General features: G+C 38.4%; 3 protein-coding genes and 1 pseudogene across 4 annotated transcripts in view; all 4 read right to left on the bottom strand.

Annotated features, from left to right (window-relative positions):
- The window catches only part of LOC148734884 (uncharacterized), a 3,261-nt pseudogene extending 1,677 nt beyond the window's left edge, over positions 1-1,584 (bottom strand). Inside the window, exons 1-2 of the transcript XR_015998505.1 lie at positions 1,224-1,584; positions 1-1,081 (exon numbers count right to left, since the gene is read on the bottom strand). The exon at positions 1-1,081 is cut by the window's left edge and continues 893 nt beyond it. The product of XR_015998505.1 is annotated as an uncharacterized LOC148734884 (transcript). The remainder of the gene's footprint in view (positions 1,082-1,223) is intronic.
- A 586-nt stretch (positions 1,585-2,170) lies between these two features.
- LOC111333485 (serine/threonine-protein kinase pdik1l-like) lies at positions 2,171-5,244 on the bottom strand. Its single transcript, XM_022939066.2, has one exon. The coding sequence runs from the start codon at positions 5,139-5,141 to the stop codon at positions 4,185-4,187; it is 957 nt and encodes a 318-aa protein (XP_022794801.2). The 5' UTR covers positions 5,142-5,244; the 3' UTR covers positions 2,171-4,184.
- A 3,076-nt stretch (positions 5,245-8,320) lies between these two features.
- LOC111333508 (uncharacterized) lies at positions 8,321-10,904 on the bottom strand. The gene has a single exon (XM_022939102.2). It carries the CDS (start codon positions 10,517-10,519, stop codon positions 9,533-9,535), a length of 987 nt encoding a protein of 328 aa, XP_022794837.2. The 5' UTR covers positions 10,520-10,904; the 3' UTR covers positions 8,321-9,532.
- A 2,669-nt stretch (positions 10,905-13,573) lies between these two features.
- On the bottom strand, positions 13,574-20,201 carry LOC111333490 (creatine kinase M-type). The gene is made up of 5 exons (XM_022939082.2): positions 19,549-20,201; positions 17,791-18,179; positions 17,342-17,396; positions 16,676-16,737; positions 13,574-16,080 (listed from the first exon to the last, which is right to left on the bottom strand). Exons 1-5 carry the CDS (start codon positions 20,135-20,137, stop codon positions 15,982-15,984), a joined length of 1,194 nt encoding a protein of 397 aa, XP_022794817.2. The 5' UTR covers positions 20,138-20,201; the 3' UTR covers positions 13,574-15,981.
- Between the last annotated feature and the right edge of the window lie 255 nt (positions 20,202-20,456).

Genomic DNA, 20,456 nt, shown 5'->3' with positions numbered 1-20,456 from the left:
TGAAAGCCCCTATCTGGCTTAATGGCATTCCGATAGTCTTTAAGTCGCCTTTGACTAGGAAGCACTAAAACTCCACTATTTCTTAGTTCCTCATAGGTTGAAGGAGATTTAGCTGCCAAAGAGAGGCAAAACCGGATGATCATGGGATGGTAGCGTACTCCTGTGCTGCTTCTTGAGAACAGCTTTTTTTGTTCCTGCCAGAAGAGATTCATGAAAGGGGTAACTTGTTTTGCTGAGCCAATAATTCTTGCAAAGTCATCACTTAGTTCATGGTCAATCTCAATATTGGACTTTTGCAATTCCGCTTTCATGTCATTCAACTGCTGCTCAAGTTCAGCGCACCTCAGTCTTTGCCCCTGTAAAGTCAACTTTATACGCTCTGGGTCTGTCTGGGAAACTGGTGCTTTCACATGTGCAGGCTTTGCTGACCGACTTTCTTTTGATTTTCTTGCATTTTCTGAACAGCTCATGAATTCGTCACATTCACAGCAGACAACATGTTGCTGACACAAGAGAAAACAGCCTTTTGCTCTCCAAAATCCCTTATGTGGGAACTGCTGCTCCTCTTCTTCTCCAAATGTGTCATGACTCAATGGTATAACATGATGATACAATTTCCCATTAAGTTCCATTATAGAGACTCCATCACACAACCTGTATCCCTCCAGTTGCCTTATTAAGTTAGATACAGTAATATTTCGAACTGTTCTACGATAGTCCAGGTACAAAGGATGATCTTCAGGTAAATAGGAACAAAAAACTTTCACAGTAAAGCCAAGACTGTCATCCATAATAATTTCCAAACGTGGCAGAACGTACGGATGCACGGTTTTCTTCAGCACAATTTTGTCCTCAAAGATCTTCAGGCTCCAATCACCAAGACTTTTTAGGCTTTTAACTCGTTGGCAGAGCTCTGAAAATCCCTTGTAGTAGCTGTGTGGTAAAGGCCCCTCGTTACATTTTACAACCGAACGTTCAGGACGTGGTGAAGGCTTGCTGCTTTCATGGCTTTTCTTAGGCATGTTCAGCTTCGGCAAAGCTCCAAATTTGGGCTTCTTTTTAGTCATTTTCGCAGATTGATCTATCAAAGAAAAGATGAAATAGTCAAACCTAAAACCATATCCACTTTCAGAACGAACTTCAAACAGCAGCAACACTGATCGGTGAAAACTAACTCGAAGCAAATCCGAAAATTTAACAAGAAAATACAGATATGTACTTACATATTTCGATATCTTCGGGCGCAAAATGTTTCTCACAGGTATATATTCTATCGCTCTTCAACTGTTCCCTGAAGTTCTGATCCATTTCTCTTGTCTTTTTTATCTCACCAAGCCATTCGTCTCGCCATGTTCCATGAGCTTCGTCTTTTGCCACAGGCAACTTCCAAATACCAATTCCCTTAGTTCTTCTGCACGAACCACAGCCAAATACTGAGCAATTAGCCCCTGGCATAACTTTTATATTTCTTGCAAAACGACAACCATATACTGATGAAAATTACGGAGAAACCTAACACATATCGCACAACTAACAAGAAACTACTCGACGGACGCCATGATCATTTGATAAATGTGCACTGTCGCGATCACGTGACAAGGCAAAAATCAAAACAAAGACATCGGTCTTTGAAGCTCGCCGACTTTCATAACCAGTCTCCTCTACTAACTATGATCAGAGTGACGTCGAAGCGCTATTACATCCTTAAGACAGCTCTCGTGGACTAATCACCTTGCCTCCAAGCTGTTAATCGAAGGTCTTTTGCAAAAGCCATTTTCACTTTCACTGCTGTCACTCGAACGCAGTGATTAGCGATGAATAATATGTTGCGTCGCGATTCCACTTGGCTCCGAATATCTGCGCTTACAAGGGCTCAATGTATTCGAGCAGCTCTTAATTCTTAAATACGAGGCGTCCCTATAGATCGCTGGTAAGGACATTGTCCTAGGTCGACGGGAAAAGGTTAGATGTAAGATTGTACAAGGACTTGCGTTTGATAACTAAAAGATTGCTAATATATGCGGGTGCGAGGCCGTGGATGGCTTTAAAAGTTAATAATAGGATCTTAAAGTGTATACGCGCTATTACTGGTAACCAGGAACACACCCCCCCCCCCCCCCCCTGGGCAATGAATATGGGCCCTTCCCTTAATTGAATGTAGGGATACAAATGGTTTCTACTTCAATTTTTATTGAGAAGGTACGTAACGAATAAAGTGTTTTCGAATAATTGAATCGATATCAGGGAAGCGATTACCACTTCAGGCTTTGCCTAACGCAGATAGAAGTTAAGGCAAACATAAATAAGTTACAGTTGATAGAGTGTATACTTGAAAGTAAACTCTTTAGTCCAAGTCTGACCTAAGTACCGAATAAGTAACTAAACATTATTAGAGAGTTGGTAGTTTTGAGCTAGTTAAAGAAATAGAGAAAGAAATCGGAGCGCGGAATTCTCATGAGTAACAAGGGAAGTGTAAGTGAAAATAAACTAGTAACTAGTAAGGCTACTTTAAATTTAATCGTTCAATGAAAAGTAAATAATAATTAGATTAAAATACAATGCATGTTCACGAATAAAACTGACCAGGTTGGCAGCAAATCAGACAATGAAGAATCTCGAGGGTGTACAACCTCGTTCCCAGGGCTTTTCCCTTTTTGAATATTTTCCCGCCCGCCAAAATATTCAGAAAGGGAAAAGCCCTGGGAACGAGGTTGAAGGGTGTAAAGCTTAAGCTACTAATTGTCAGCATTGTTCAAAGTTATAACCTCACCTTTTACTTTAGGTTCAATCATGTTAAAATAGTACAGTCGTAACAAGTTGTAAATAACTATGTTTAGAAGGGGGTAAGTTTCTAAAGAAATTGTGTTACTGCTTGATGCGGGGTACAACATGATAATTTGGTTTTAACAACTGAGTTGACGTTATAAATTTTCAACTGCAACACTTACAAGTAGTTTAAATTATACACAATGGGGTTATAATTATAGCGCTCCCTCACCTAAAAGTTATTAAGTTACAGAACAAATTTATCAGAATTAAAATGACGTGCCTTCATTGGTATCTGAACTACATGATTCGCAGTTTATCTTTAAATCAACTGGCAATACCATCATATCGCGCGAACCTGAAGAGATTTTGCCCGTCAATTATTGTTAGATATTTCTGGAATAGTATTCCTCTAGTAATTAGAGGAAGACACCAATTTGAAAAAATATTTAAAGAGGTACCTTTAAACTACTATTTAGCTCAATACTGACTGTATATACATGTCTCTTTTACATTCGTTCTGCTCTCCTATTACGACATTTCTTTTAGCGAGTATTTTTTATCATAACAAGGGCACAACATTAATATTCTAGATGTGCCCTTCTCTTCTCCTCTCTGATTACTTGGAACTAAGACCTAACTTTTTTCTCAGAGATAACTTATTAACTCTATACCAGATAGAGATAAATACACATACAGGTTAAGCGTTATAAACACTCAGTTCTATTTGCTGGCTCAGCTAAATGAGGGTATTCAATGTTTTGCTCTGTGTCTACTTTGTGTCGTTCAGAAAAAGACACCGAAATTGAAGAACTGGAGTAAAGGAAAAAAATAAAATACACATACAGGTTAAGCGTTATAAACACTCAGTTCTATTTGCTGGCTCAGCTAAATGAGGGTATTCAATGTTTTGCTCTGTGTCTACTTTGTGTCGTTCAGAAAAAGACACCGAAAATGAACTTGATAAACGGTTTGAAAGTTCCCATGTTTGAACGACATTCTATAGGGTCTCAAATTATTACCATGGTGGATGTTAAAACTGGTGCATGTTCGACCATGTTTAGGGTCAAGCTATGGAAATGAAACTAACTTCAGTAACTCGAACTCTTGATGCAAGTGAGGTCGTTTAAATTACTATGGCCTACCGTTCAATAGATAGTCTATATTTTAAATTAAAGATTATAATTAAAAAGAATGTTAGCCGCTGGAATTGAAGTTCTTACTTTCATCTGCAAAATCTCGGACAACGAGTAGGATCAGTATGGACAATCAATTTGATGATAATAAAAAAAAAGCTGGCAAATTACGTATTTTCTTACCAACAACGTCCTGTGTAATTTGTAATCTCGAAGAGAACAAACCATTTGGGATTTTTAGGATAGAATCACAAGAGGGAAGTTAGAGCCGCAAGCAGTCTATTAGCAACACACAGAGGCTTGTTGTGCGTTGTTTTGCCCCAGCCTAACGCTCGCTTCAGCAGCTATGATTTTTTCGTAAACTTCCCCAGCAGTTGGGCGGCTTTTCGGGTCATAGGATAAGGCATCAAGGGTGATTCTTCGTTGGGTTCCCGATCCTTGCTTTTCAGGAGAGAACTTGACTTTTGCTGCACGACAGTTTTCCATGGCATATCCAAGACCAACCATTTCTTCATCTGGAGTTTTGACGAAGGCGCCATAAAATTTCGTTCCTCCAAAAGTGACGTACATCCTCTCCAGAATTGTAAAGAAGATCACTTCAAGTGAGAATACATCGGCTTTTTCAGTGTAGTGGCCTCTGAATACTTCAGGAGCTATCCAGAACGGAGTTCCAGCAAATGTGTTCATGTAGTACGTTTTGTAGTATGCAAAGAAATTAAAGGGATCCTCGTTCTTGAGTGCCATATATTGTCTTGCCAGTCCAAAGTCTGCCACTTTAACATTATTAGAGCTAGTGAGAAGAACGTTGTCTGGTTTGAGGTCACGGTGGACTATTCCTTTCTCGTGAAGGAAGCGAAGAGCACTTGCAATTTGTTTCATCCACTTTCGATTCAACTGGTCGCTGCTTGATTGAGCAAGGCGAACATTCAAGCTTCCGCCGGGGCAATACTCGATCAAAAGCAACATGTGGAACTGACACTGTCTATCGCAAACCTCGCCTCCACTCACGATAGCAATAACATTTTCATGAGAGATGCTGCGAAGTGTTTCAGCCTCGCGGATGGTATTTTGAAAGTCTGAACTATTCAAACATAGGATATCTTTCATAGCGTATACGTTTGACTTTCCCTCTTCTTTCACTTTGTAGACAACACCAAAAGCGCCTTTACCAAGTTGTTCTTCGATAATCACTCTTTTCTCACCTACTTGGAGCCGTGTTGGAAGGTTAGTTTCGGCCATTTGAAAATCGCTTTACCTAGCCTGACGCAAAATATAACAGTGTTTAGATGTACGATCGATATAGGGTTGTTTTCTCGGAAAAGCAACTAATGTCCTAATGCTAACTAGCGTGCCTTGCGGCCTTATGTCGATTTTTTACTTCCGGTTATGAAAGATTTGGTTGAAACCCAAAACTTGAGTGGAATTATTAATATTACAATCATCTAGTGAATACCGTGGTCCGTAAGGGACATCAAAACCCAACCGTTTATTTTGAGATATATTCATAACTGTTTTCAATGATTTTTTGTTGCTGTTTTTTTTTCTCAAAAACCATCTTTTCTTTCTTTTTTTTTTTTTCTTTAAACTCTGGTTTTTTTTCAAAACCCAGGTTTTTTTTTCCAAAAACCAGGGTTTTTTTATCCCCAAAAATTGACAGTCAAACTTAGAACAAAACCTTGAGTTTCGGGAAAAATACCTGGGTTTTGGTCCAAAAAAAATCTGAGTTTAGGAAAAAAATCTGGGGTTTTTGAGGTAAAAAAAAAAGTTTTGGAAAAAAGCTGAGTTTTGAAAGAAAAAGCTGGGTTTTGGAAAAAAGCTGGATTTTGAAAAAAAAAATCTGGGTTTTGGAAAAAAAAACCTGGGTTTTCAAAAAAAAAAAAGAAAGAAAAAAAAAAAAAGAAAGAAAAAGAAAATATGGTTTTGAGGAAAAAACAGCAACAAAAAAATCATTGAAAACCGTTATGAATATATCTCAAAATAAACGGTTGGGTTTTGATGTCCCTTACGGCCCACCGTAAGAACGTTCCGCACAAGGTAAGAAACGGGAACAAACTTTGCTTATTTACAATTGCCAGTTGTAAAAACACTTACGCAGTGGACTGGACGAATAAGGAAAATTCATTAAACAAAATAACGATAACAGAGAAATTTCATTGCTAAAGTCAATGAAGGGTCATTCTTAATAAGTCGAAAGGTAGTGTTCTTCTTTTTGTTGTAGAATTTATTTTTGTCGTTGCTTTTGTTTTCTTTGTTCATTTGCGAAAGAAAGAGAAGAAACATGGAACACATGACGAGTCCATTTCTTTTCTGCAGGAGACTAGCTTGTTCTGAGGAGAAATAGTCAGGTATGGGAGTGTTTTTGGGGAGATAACAGGTGAAAAAAAAAAAAAACAAAAACAAACAAAAAAATAGATAGAAAAAAAAGAGATTACAATGAATCGATTATTAAGATACGCCTGAAATTATGCAAAAGGCTTCATGAAGATACAGTGGGCGCCTCATCACGTGAACAGGTTAGGAGATCATTCTCTTCCCTAACTATAATACCATAAAAAAAAAACACACGCACACACACCCAGACGAAACGTTGAGAGACAGCGGAAATTGATACACCGAAGCGCCAGTATATACTAATTTCTCTGCAGCAGATCTAAGGTGATTAGTCTGATGGAGGAGCAGGTGCTTATTTACGTGATTAACCTTGACATCTTCGAGACTGCTACTCTTACTGAAGGTCGACACTTCGGAAGTAAGACTTCACGTGCGTTTTCCTGGTGAGTTGACATTTGAATATTGTGGTGTGGCTTTGCGGAATTGACATTTTCGCCAGCTGCTCATTTAGCCGGATCAGCCAGCACAGTTCTTAGAACATACCTGAAATTTTTCACGATTTTGTAGGGAAAAGGACTCTTCATTCCTGTTACCATTTTATTAATTAGCATTCTAAAACTGACTGCTTTTTGCTCTCCAAGCTAATTCCAATCCAACGTCTCTTGCTTTTCCAATTTTCTTTCGAAAGGGGCCCGATATAAATTTCTTGCTAAGTAAAAAGATTGTTTTACAAGTTATACATTTTGTTTCGACAGCATCACATGTCTTCCGCAGAAGGCACCCATGGGCTCGAGGCGGTCGCGGATTGAAGTTGTATACGAACTGAGCCGTCAGTCCTCATTGAATTGTATCATGTCTTACAATACATATGAATAAAGGCTGATAGTTTCGAAAGAAACTGTTTGGAGCTGCTTCGGTGGGGGTAACGAAATAATTTGGATATATCAACAAAGTTGAAATGGTAAATTGGCCACCGTAACGATTACAAAAGCTGACGTTTCGAGCGCTAGCCCTTCGTCGGAGCGAATAGAGGAATTGTGGGTTGTGTGTGCTCTTAAAGGCAGAAAATACATAATTGCTGATGTTCTACACAGGCCACCAATTTATAACTATAGCCACCTGAAAAGATTCTCATCTTACTTTTTTATTCTTTTCAGTTGATTGTCTCAGTTTGTCTGTTTGTTTATTTTTCACTGATGTCGTTTTTTGTCTTTGTGAGTCTGTTTTTCGAATTGTATCGTTTACAAATAGTTTCCAAAATCTAGGAAGAAATTTAGGAATTACAATTTTCTTTTCCCAGAACTTAATTTAAACCATTATGCCACCGCTATATTACAGGTGTACTGCTTGGAGAGGATAGAATCACGCAAAATTGCAAATTATCCTGGATATCTTTGTTATCAAAGTCATTTTGTCGCATACATACATTCTTTTGATGTTAATATGGTTTCAGTTAAGTATGTTTTCTCGAAATTTTCAATCAGTACAAATCTGCAAATAAACTCAGCAAATATGGTGTTCGGTTAATAGCGTTAATACGGTGCCGAGCAAACGTACGGAAACCCAGGGGAAAAATTAAAACTTAATTTAATAGTTAGAATAAGGAGAAAATAAGTTTTCTTGAAAATGAAACCAGCACAACTTAGGTAATCGTAAAACATTCGAAAGTGAGTTTGGGGTTGAAAAAAAAAAAAAAATTAAATCTGTGGTGTCTCAATTTTAATTAAAAACAATGAAAAGATATTCAATATTGATTTGTTTCTACCCAAGTTTTTTTTATTGTTTGTTGTGGAGGTCTGATATAGATTCATTCATTTCCAAATGTGAGCGTAGATAACCCATGTCAGAATAACCTGCAAGTATTGTGGAAAGTGTGATTGAAGTGTTCTTTCTGCTCTTGTTGTCGTGCTGTGAAATTTTACATTTAGCCTTTCAACTAGTGTTGCGAATGATTAACTGGGAACAAAACCATAAAATTAACTTTTGTTCACTAAGAAGAGATCTTCACAATGAGGGCGAAACTGCTTTGACCCGAGAAATCATAAAACACTAATAAAAGAAACTATATAAAGGCGCGAATGTCTCTGTCTTGTTACAAAGGCAAATTTTTATTTTTACTAATAACGAGTTGAACATTGAATAAAGCCTGCTGGGGCTTTCATTACTTTGTTTTGATCGTGCGATTTCCAACAGGGAAAGGAAGGTTTTACAGCTTTTTAGCACTGCGTGCCAAATAGTAACTATAAACATAATTTCGTTTTGACAGCCAATCGCTAATTTGCCCCAAATCGATGGTTATCTAAAACTTAATAATTGAAAGTCATCTTTTTGTATGCAAAAAACGTCAGTGGCAGCAGCGATAAAGATCCTATTTAATTCAAACTGTGGAATAATGTTTTAAAAGCATCTTAAAAGAAACTCATAACACGGTTTCCGACATAGAAAATGAAAATAATATCGAAATGTGCCCTTTATGTTTGTGATAACTTTATTTTCTTCTAGAATGTAAATTTTCCTGTATTTAATTTTTTTTTTCTGGCAGCTGTTTCTCTTCAAGATATTCTCGTAAGGTGTTATAAATATTCTGCCTTTAACCTTTTTCGGTCAAATTTGCATGGTTTATAGCAGCATTTGAAGGTGTCTTCGCAGCTTCGCGTTTCTGAAAACTTAAGTGATACGGCGTATCAGTAAATGCTTTCGACCCTTTCCATTCATTTGTCTCTACTGAATTCATGATGTTAAAACTCCTTTGAAATTTGCGTCCATAGCTTGGTATAAAGATTGAAAATGATGGAGTTTGGAGGTTGATGAGTCAGCGTATTTGGTGAACGTTTTGAAGTTGTTTGTGGTTTATAATGCGATAAGAAAGCGCTAAGGAAGCAATTCTTCTGAGCTCTTTCAGTTCTTGTTAAACAAAGAAAGATTTCTGCCGGGCGTCGTAAAATTGCTCTCTTGAATTTGCATCAGCGATTAGTAATAATTTAACAATTCGGTTCTTCTCCTTCTTCTTGTCCTTCGGTCGTTAGCACCAAAGCATAATTAAGACAACTTCCGATCTCTTGCTTCCAAAAGGCCACTCAGATAAAGTTCAAATTTCTTAGGCAAACAAAACAATGAGTAGGTCGGAAATACTTTTCTCAGTTCTAATTATTATTTGAAAACAAACAATACATCGTCTTCAGTGGATTTTGATCTGAATGAACGGTTAAAAAAGAGAAAGTAAAAAACCATTTATTGTCATCTGTTAGTTTTAATAATAGTTTTGTTTCACGGCCCTGCGTGTAGAGCATTTCAAACGATCAGCCGAAAAATTTCATCCATTGGACCAAGATATCTGCATTTGCGGTATATTTGTCATCCTTTGATTCGTCAGAGTCCAGTTCTAATAGTTCTTCGTTTACAAGATATTCATCGGCGTTGGCAGCAGTACTGTCGCTTCCCTTTGCAGCTTTACGCTGTTTGTTTAAATATGCGGTTGCTTTTAACTCTGGTAGACTACTTTGTCTATTGTAGCTTCTTTTGCTGGGAGGGAAGGATAAAGGACGGCCGTTTGATGTCTTACATTGAGCCTCTTTTGTCTTATGTTGCGCCGAGTGAAAAGGTACAGGGACGAGCGAAGACTTTCGCCGTCTCACATGTTGGCCAGTCTGTTCATTATCAATTCTCGTTTTGGATTTGACACTGTCTGATAAGTTTTTCACTTTGAGGCATGTGATTGAGTCCTTACCTGTCGACTTACCCCGTCGTTCTCTTGAAACTCCTAATCGATCCACGTTTTCTCTCGTGTAACACATCGGATCAGAGTGACGTCGAAGCGCTATTACATCCGCAAGACTGCTCTCGTGGACTAAACACCTTGCCTCCAAGCTGTTAATCGAAGGTCTTTTGCAAAAGCCATTTTCACTTTCACTGCTGTCACTCGAACGCAGTGATAAGCGATGAATAATATGTTGCGTCGCGATACCACTTGGCTCCGAATATCTGCGCTTACAAGGGCTCAATGTATTCGAGCAGCTCTTAATTCTTAAATACGAGCCGTCCCTGTAGATCGCTGGTAAGGACATTGTCCTAGGTCGACGGTAAAAGGTTGGCGCGTCATTTGCTGTGTTTTCTTCAATGCTAGCCGCGTAGTTGGACGGCGGACAATCGTCGCCAGTTTCGGAGATGGTGTTCAAATGTGTCGATTGTATGGAAAGCCGTCTTTCCGCTAGTCGCGGCTGAAAAACATTCCTTTCGTGGCAATCTAGTGCGTAGGAAGTTTTCCCTCCAAAAATGCTTTCCACCATGGTAAATTCAGTTGATCTGTGGTGTGACCAGAATCAGTAAAACCTTGATCTTAAAACATCTGCGACTGCTTTAAAATCCGGCCGATCTGATTGGATTGTCATTTGAAATCTCGTGTAAATCTTTCAAGTTCAAAATCTACCCCTTGTTCCTCTTGTAATAACTACGAAGGTGAACACTGTTTTCGAAAACCGCAAGTTGAAAATAACTCCAGCCTTCGTGAAAAAGGCAGAGAGGTCCCACTCTCGCCGCAAAATCTTTCCTTGCGGTCTTATCTCAAATCAAGAGATTCTTATAAATATTAACTATGCGGTTAGGCTACACATAAAATTAAAAACAGCTAGCAAAAGTGATCTTTTTTTAGAACAGAACCAGTCAACCGTACTTCACTTGTCAAACGTGTTTTGAAAATACGGCTATCTCGCCCGTATCTTGTCGCGTACTTAATGATATGTAAACACATTTGCACCAATAATGACTCGGTTTTCATTGATTTTAGCCCTCATAGATGACCTTCTCATGGAAAAATTACCGTTCTGAAGATTATTTTCTAAGAACGAGAAATTTCTTGATTAAAAAGAACCATTTTTGCTCGCACCTTGTGTGAAATGTTTATTTTTTCGAACGCCAGGTGATGTAGAAACTAATAAATACTACTAGACTACACGTAACATATTTCAATGTTTACTTGATTTTTGCTCGAAAATACTCGAACTAATTTAGCGATAATCTTAGTTAACGGCCGGGAATACTTGTCGTCTCAGTTTTCCGGTTTGGCTTCAATTAACTGTGTCGATCCAAGAGGTTGTCCAGACTTGTTGTGGCAAGTTTCGTTAACCAGCTCTCCTATTAAATGAGCTACGAGACGTGAAAATATGCAAATAACATTAAGGCTAGTTTTGGGAGGAAATTGCTTTTCCCTGGACAAAATTTAAAAAGACTAACTTTGTTTCAAACCGAACAATGACATGGTGGTAAAACTTTTCGTTTGACCCCATGGGAAAGGCCTCAAATAAAATTCAAGATACAACAAGTGAACCACTTAGACATGCTGTCGTCAAAGATGCATGAATTCTTGTTTTATGGCAATTAAACCGTATTCTAATGTCTTTCACTTCTAAAAATATCTCTGCACAAATTTAAGTTAGTAAACGCTTTTAATTTTTTTTTCCTTTTTTTCATCAAGTATTCAACTCTATGATTGTAGCTCTCAGCTGTTTTAAATACGGCTTCCTTCAATTTTTTTCCACAGCCCTCGCTATTTTCTTTTTACCTCCTTTTAATTGAATAATATGAATTACAGCTTACAAAAAGTGTAGATTGTACCGTGACCTTGGCAAGTTCGATTTGAACAAAAATATGAATATATTAACTTCGAGATTTGAAGAAGAGATTTTGGTGGGAGGCTGTTTTAAACATTTCTTAGTTTAGACAAACCATGAAGAACTTCAAAGTTTCAGGGCGCTCAATTTGTTCCGAATTCAAACGGTTGAATCATCGTCAGGTCGAATCCTTCGAACCTTCTAGCCACGCGGTTGCGATAAGAATCTCGATTAAAAATTCGTCGAGCAAATATTCATTCAGTTGACGAGCCTTTTTTCAGATTGAAACGTCACCAATGACTTCTTTCCATGTCTGACGCTGACCACAAGGACCGAAAACACTGAGAACAAGGTTCAGTTTGAAGGTCAAACCTTCATTGTAAAAATAGGCCAAAGTCCAAACTCCGTAGAAGAATATATTTTGAACTAGTGAGATTAAACACAACATTTGGCTAAAATAAAAACTCCGAGAATTATTATAATTTCCAAACAAAGGGGTAACAATTTTCATGAAAAAAAGCTAATAAATACTAAAAAACAGCTCCGTAAAACAAACAACAAAAGCACGCGAAAGTGTCCACGTCAGTTTCTTATGTAAAGGTTAGAGTCATTTGACATGATTGGTAGATATTATGCACTCTCCACGTAAATACAAAATGAGGTACCAAGGGAGAGAGAACGGCAGAAAAAAATTGAAATTAGAAAGATACATTGTAAGAAAATTTCAAACCCCATAGCCTTAAAGCCTGGACTGCTAAACTATGTATTCTTTTAGCGCTTGTTCTACAAGGGCAAGAATAGGAGAAAAAGTCAGACTCGCAAACAGAACTCTTTTTTTATTATTAACTACCTTCTCTTATCTTAGGTCACCGTATTTTAATTGTGTTCATTTATTGCTGTGTAGTACCAGGAGCTCAGCCGTTTGGAGCTGTAGGAAGTGCTTTGGGTAATAGACCCTCGTTGATTTGTTAGAGAAGAAATAGGGACGTTTCTTCCTTGTTCCAGCAGATTCTTAATAATGCTGAATTTACTCAATCTTTGATTTTTCACTAAGAAGTTGTTGGAAATCTCACGAGAACTGAATTGACCCACGACTTCGGACTTGTCCCTGCCACCCAGGGACAAGTACTCCTTGTTACATATGAGGCGATCGGCGAATACATGATCCCATCATTGAAACGGTTTACGTTGAAAACTTACCGGACTTACTTGACCATGTTGAATTCAGTTACAGAGGTGTTGCTTCGTTTATATGAAAGATGGGAAAAAATTGCTGACATCGCAAGGAATTGACCAAGCAGGCAATTGGAAACAATCGAAGTGCGATCAGATGAAGACAAAAAGAAGTCAGTTATCATAAGAGTTACCGTAGGCGTAAATAAATCACCGGATGTTTGAAAAGTTTACTTGATTTCCAATATACCTGTGCTGTAACGAGACCGCCATTTCGAGTGTCGACACACACAGGGGCACACCAAAAACCGGTAAAACCAGTAGACATAGCTGTAAAAAGTTAAGGTCCTATTTTATGTATGTATTACAATTAAACGGCTTAGCACTTTATAGAATTTTTCTATTTGCTATGAAAATGAAGGGTTTGTCTGCGATCGAATCCAATGGTAGACCCGACAGTGGGTGAAGTTCAAAATCAGGCAAGAGTCGGTCAGAAACAGAAGCCAATGTCTAAAGCCTTATACGATGTTGTATTGATATATTTCACTTTATTTTGTACTTTATTGCTTTACAAAAAAGAGGGATTAAATCGAATTGTAATCTCAGTGTGGATGATAAAAAATTATGAAACAATTCTAACAAGTAATTTACAGACTGAAGAAAAAATTGCACCGAAAGGCAGCATGAAAAAGGTGGGCTTCTTCTCTGCAATTTCTTCATGATCAACTGTTGTTCAACTTTGAGAACCTCGGGGGAACCTTAGGGGAACCTCAGGCCTTCATAATCATAGCATAATTTATCATCTTTCTTACTTTCTTCTCTTTTCTTGCTCGAAATGTCAGATAGTTTAACAAAACCACGGTGGCCGTTTTCACTGCCTTTTGACACTATGTTCCCATCTGTTTAAAATATAGTTGAGAAAATTCGTCGTTTTTCTAACCGACATTTGCAAAAATAAGTGTATTTTTATCCTAGCAGAAATGATGTTGTCACCAGTATTCCACTTTAAGGAAAGAAATGAAAATCGCTCGATAAGCGAAACAAGCTCCAAATCCGCCAGCAAACAAGCATACTTCAAAGCAAAGAAAGACTGTTTAAAATTAGAAACTTCCTTCTCTAGTCTCATTTATTTCGATACTGTTGACGTCTGAATGGCGACATTTGATAATCGGGCCGTTTATAATTTGAAAGAACATACATTGTGTAAGTGTTACCTATATGTAATTATTGCACAGTCTCTCCCGATGGATGTTAGTGCAAACTCATTCTAAGTGTTCTAAAGAGATTGTCTATGTCTCAGGAACCGCGATTTTTCATTTTGCTTTTTTTTTTAAATTTAAGAGTCCCTTTCGATTCTTCAATTGATGATGTCGTTTGAGGGTTGGGTGGCCCATAATATAAAATGACCCTTCATTGAAAAGTTGTTTATTTTTTACTTCGAAATCCCATCAAATTTCCCACGGCTCAGGCGAGTAGGAAGATAGAAGTGATAGCTTAATCAGAACATAGTTTAGTTCTTAAAATTTTTACGTCCACTTCCTATTTGCCTTTAGCTGGGTGATGCAACCATTTGTCCGTATCATTCCGTAACATCGTCACGAAGTTGTCTTCGTATCATTCAAAAAACCTTCAGAAACAAGGTTAATTTGCAAGAACGTTTGTTCACAGTCACCTGGCCTATTCAGGGAAAATATTTGATCATGCACGTTCTTATCTAGTTTATTCTGTCCACGTCTCCTGAAGTAGAACTCTCTTTGTGAAGAAGTCAGTTCTCTTTATAGTTAGATCGACAGTTCATCTTACCACTGAGATCTGGTGGGCATAGATGAGGTCTTTGATTCGCAAATGGCATCTTGAGGCGCCAGAACATTGCAAACTCTACCTGATAAAGTTAAAACTCACTCTCAAACCTAAAGAAGGATCGGTTGAGGCAACTTCCCAGTGGCCAAATAGAGTGGGCAAAGAAATACAATTTTTTGTGGTTATGACGGGAAATTAAACTCACTTGGACGACGAAGCGGGAGATTTCAGCTCCAACTGGAATATTACCCTAGGAAATCACGTTTTAATACATGGTTCATTTCAGTCACGCTCACGGTGTTCATTGTGAAAATTTGTCGTATCTATTTTGCCACATTGGCAACATTAAACCTTAAGTGCTTTTATCTGGTGCTGTTTTTCACTGAGACTGCCGCGGATCAATAAGCCTCCCTAAGTGACAAAACAATTTTTAAAAGTTTGAGCAGTAAACTAACGAATACAAAACAAAACCCGTTAAATGCCCCCCCTACCTCACCCCCTAGAAATCTATCCTGTTTTGATTCCTTGTAAGAAAAAAATATTCATTCTAGTAGAGAGGAACTTCACGAGAGATAACGAAGGCCATGATAGCATCCTCTTCATAGGCTTGTACAAATTGTTCTACAGCTAAACATGTTGTCTACAGATTATATCATTATAATTATTATTTTAGGTTTGTTGTTGTTAGTGTTGAGCCTGGGTTTGTTTTTTTTTCTAGTTCCAAAAGGTTATCTCCGGTTTTCTCTCAATATATTTGTTTTCATTTATTCACGTGATCCAAACCAACATCTAACATTATTGTCTGGCTGATAAAGTAATCGTCGAAAACAGCTTTAACCATGAAGAAACAAGGCTGAATATACGAATGATCCTCTTCAGAGAAAATTTTGGGTGCCTGTGGGCCTAGCATTAAACTAATAACCTCTGGCAAGACGAAAATATAGATTCTCGAGACGTCAGTCGATATTAGCGACATTCCTTATCATACTAGACAAACAACTGTTACTCCTGGGTTCAAACTCTTTGCTGTATTAATGTCTAGTTAGAAAGACTACCAACTACGTCAAAGATACTCTCTTCTCTCTATAACTTACGTAGGTCAACTTACTACGTCAGTTACATATCTGAGTATTACAGTAGATATTCTCTGTGTCGGTAGAAATAACATCTTACGGCAATAGATCCAGGATGCTCTCTCTCCGATGAATTCTCTTGTCAAGTTCAACCAGTAAAGTCACACTGTTGATAACTTGTTGAAGAATATCAACCTGCAAAACTAGATTTAACTTCAATTCAAAGAGGAATATTTATCTATTTGATTTGAAAGTGGCATCGACATATCCCATGGCCTGGGGCCCGTTTCTCCAAGGTCACGGTAACTTAACGGGCCCGTAAAACTGTTCTATTTTCATTCAAGATGGGGATTTCAAAAGTTTTGAAAATGATACAATAAAACTATCAGCTAAAGAAACAAAAAGGACTGGTTTAGGTGGCAGAACCTACTTTCCTATCCTTTAAATTTTGATTGTAAAACATGGCTTCGGGCCCGTTGAGTTACCGGGACTTTCGAGAAATGGGCTCCTGGGGCCCGTTTCTCGAAAGTCCCGATAACTTTACGGGCCCGTACCTACGGTTTTAAAATCAAAATTTAAAGGATAGGAAAGCAGGTTCTGGCACCCAAACCAGCCCTTTTTGTTTCTTTAGCTGATAGTTTTATTACATCATTTCAAAACTTTGGAAATCCCCATCTTGAATGAAAACAGAACAGCTTTACGGGCCCGTTAAGTTACCGGGACTTTGGAGAAATGGGCTCCTGGACCGGAACCTTTGCTGACTGTTCATGATTCTGTCATTAAATATTACCTCCGTCAGTTGCATTTTGTGTTTGTTTCTGATGTAGAACACGTCTTGAGCTTGTGGATGAACTAAAAATAGGTCACAACGCCAGGTTAGATGGAGTGCTTTATTTGTACAGCGGACACCTTCTATGAAAGAACTAAGTTATTCCCTTGGGGAACTGTCTCTACCAGATATTAAGTCCGTGAAAATCACAAGACACACCAGAGAAAAGGGTTGGAAGAAGCAGAAACTCTCAAGAATTCAGTGCTTTTTGTACATTCGAATTTATCAATTTCAAAATGGACAAAGCTGAACGCATATGATACCTTTTTTTTCATCTCAACTAACCACTATTACGAAATAAGAGCGCTAGCAGAAATTTCTAGCACATCTGGGTGTATACAATAATTGGGATCGTCTAAGTACCAACTTTTTCCCCTACAACATTGCTCAGTTCAGTTCTGATACAAAATTGGAAATAAAATTATTAAACCTATCAATTGCACTTGTTTTATTGCTTTTGAAGTTACACGCTGTGACTGAGTGAAGCAGGGCTTGCCCCCGATGGAGTTTTTCCCAGCCGCCCCATAAATGGTAGACATTTACTGACCAGTGCTCCAGACAACTGAGCTTACTGATCAGCCAGATAAAGTTGGGTGGTTCAGTTTCTCGTAAGAATTTCTCGCTTACCTGCCTCGTCTAGTTTCACTGGAAGTACGTGCATTATGCGCTCAAATCTTGGATCCTTGAAAAATTTAGAAATTACTACTATCAATTTAATTGTGTTACTTGCGACCACAAAATGATCAACTCCAATAAAAATAGCATGAACAAGTAGCTACTACCACATCCTTCAACATCCTCTTGATGCCAAGACTACTACAAACCTCAACCGAAATGATGAAAACGGGATTGGGATGACCTATGATTTTAAGCTGATACCTTTTCTTTAGCATCTATCCAACAAAACTCAATATTTGAAAGAGTCTGTTTAATTAGACCGACTAAAAAACGGGAAATTGTGAAGCAGTGAGGCACAAGCTATTCCAAGGCTTATGTCGTCTAACTCTTCCTTCTGAATACCGTTCAGTGCTCTCCCACCTTATGATGATGAGTTTGTAGATTGTAAACTGACCCACCTTGCAAAGTATTGACAGCCGAACCTCTACTTGTACCTCAAGTCCCGTGCCGATGTTATGTGGCGAGCTTGTCAAATACCCGTATTTTGAGCTCCACATAAACCTCTTTCCATTTCGTTTTAAACCTTCCTCTATACTTGACAGTATTTCGCTGTAATGCCTGAATGCCCTTTGTATATCACCACCAGCCTCAGTTATAACAACCTTCAAATGATCCTCGGAATTTAAGAATATCCGACATTGTCTGTCCTCAGTTGACCACACAAACCTTCCGTGAGGCCAATCACGTGACAGCTGAGGCGGCAGGGAAGCAAGGCTTAATCCATAATCTTCCAAAACAGAATTACTGTTTTGCCGTGACACCGAGGGAAAAGAGTGCTCGATGTTTTCTGGAAAGACAAAGTAAGACAGCATATATGAAATGTCTAAGAAATACTGACTAGCAAAATTTCCTTCAGAGCGAGCGAAACCAAACGTTGGGATTTTGGTTAGTCAAGAAAATAACAAAATTGAAAAAAAAAAAAAAAAAAAAAAAAACCCCAAAAAAACAACAAACAAACAAAGAAAGGGTAACAAAGACAGTTACGGGTAGAGGAGATTAACACAGATTGCAAACGTCTGTCTTTGTTTAATGAAATTTTTAGCGGAGAAAAATGAGTGAGACAAAAATTGACGCCAACTAAAACTCCCCGTATTTCTCTCTGAGCAGTTTTTGATCGAGTGCAGTAAAACTCTCATTAAAGTTATCACCTCAGCTAATCAAAACATAGGAGATAAAAAAGGAGCCACTAAGAACACAAAGTGAATACAAGCAATCTGTCCGAAGCGCGGGAAAACGGGAGTCGCGATAATTTGGTTAACTTTGCGTCTCATTGGTTGAGCGGGTGGGATGAGTTTTCTGGACCAATCACAAAGCGAGCATAGCCACAGCTCCTTCCACTCAGTCAAGGTGGCTGAACACAGCTTTTGATACCTTTCTTTCTTTCCCCATTTTCTCTAAAACCCTTGATCTCTCAGTATCCAAAATTGGCAGCAAGCAAGTTAACAACACAAACTTCGTTTTTTCGATAGTAAGGCTGACGTATGTGCCGTTGCCATGGCGACATGACTAGATATAAATAGACAATTAAAATCAGTTTTGTTTCTTTGTAAAAAATCTAGTCAATAGATTTTCTTTAGAATTTGCACGCAGCGAGCATGTAACGATACTCACAAGTTAACACCATTTTGCTAACAATTTAACAGAGATCTTTGACTATCCCTTGTTGAAGGCTCACTCGATTTTCTAGAATTTCCTTTGTTTAAAATCAATTTTTTTCGATAATCCGTTACTTATGTCCTAAAGTATTTTTGTGCCAAATTTAGTGAAAATCTAATGAGTGGTTCTCAAGAAATTTGCATATTTCCGAGAAAAAAATTTCCATTCAATCGCAATTTTTTGACTTATTACGCATGCGCGCATTTAACCGGTTTCTTTCAGTAACGACGAAAAAGCTGAGAATTGCTAGGTTCTTTGCATCGTTAACTTTTCTAACACATCTTTGTAAAAAAAGGATTAAAGCTCTCTATACACTGCGCCAACTATAGAGAAAAATAGCACAGATAGTGCGGGTACGAGTTGAGTACATAAAATGACCGCTCTGTTGACGGCATGTTTGCTTTTTGCAATCATTGTGCGCGCGCTGAATTGCATCAGCAAAAAGCGCGCGCGAAAACTGTGTTCAGCCACCTTAAAAATCGCTCTACCTAGCCTCTCACCCTCAACAGATTCCAATGTTGTCATTATCTGCTGACTGACTTCTGAGAGTTCTGTTGTTCGGCTGGCGGGAACCATTCGGTATCCTTCTATATTTCTGCTGCCACTCAACCTGCAGCTTAACACGTTTGGTTCAGAGAGCTGTCCGCCTCTGATTTGCTCCCAATCCAGGTTAACTTCTGACCTGAAATTCTGATCAACTTCATGTAGCTCTCTGATGACAGGGTCAATGAGCTCACTAAACACGTCGTAACATTCTTCATCTCCTGCTAGAAGCCCTGCTGGGTTTTTGGCCAATGAGATGGGGTCAATTGAAAAAAGACCCGACTGGATCAGATGCTCTAAATCATATTTTTTGGTCGTTCTCCTGTCTTTTAGCTTGGAGAATACGTCTGGTGTAAGATACTTTACCACGATAGATCGGTTGTCTGTAAGGTCCGGAAAGCTGCTCATGCGCCGTTTTTTCCTTCGATGGTTTGGATGTTGGCTGCTATGGGTAAAGTAGGCTATAGCACTCACTGCTACACAAACCCCAAACGCAGCATAGGGATTTTCTAAAATATCTCCCAACCTCTGTAGATTAACAGTCATTATTTAGTTTCCTGCATCGTCTGCTACTATCGCTCGATACTCACGACGTCACCATTAGGTCTTGACATCATCTGTGACGAGACAAAACTACATCATAATTGCTTACTGGAGTGAAATACAATTTCATCGCAGTTTATCGTAGTCAGAGTCATTTCTGATATATCTAGCTGAATAAAGTCGAGGAAAGGTTCCAATGCATAGCGTTTTGTTAGCGGAGTCTGTTGGATAAAACGATTATACTTTAGCGAAACTTTCGTCCTCTTGACTAACACGCGCGCGCACAGTGTGGGAAAAGACTAGGTACTAATTAAAGCAGTTG

This window comes from Stylophora pistillata, chromosome 3, assembly GCF_964205215.1.
Source record: "Stylophora pistillata chromosome 3, jaStyPist1.2, whole genome shotgun sequence".
Lineage (NCBI taxonomy): Eukaryota > Metazoa > Cnidaria > Anthozoa > Scleractinia > Pocilloporidae > Stylophora > Stylophora pistillata.
This window is presented reverse-complemented; position numbering and strand designations above follow the sequence as displayed.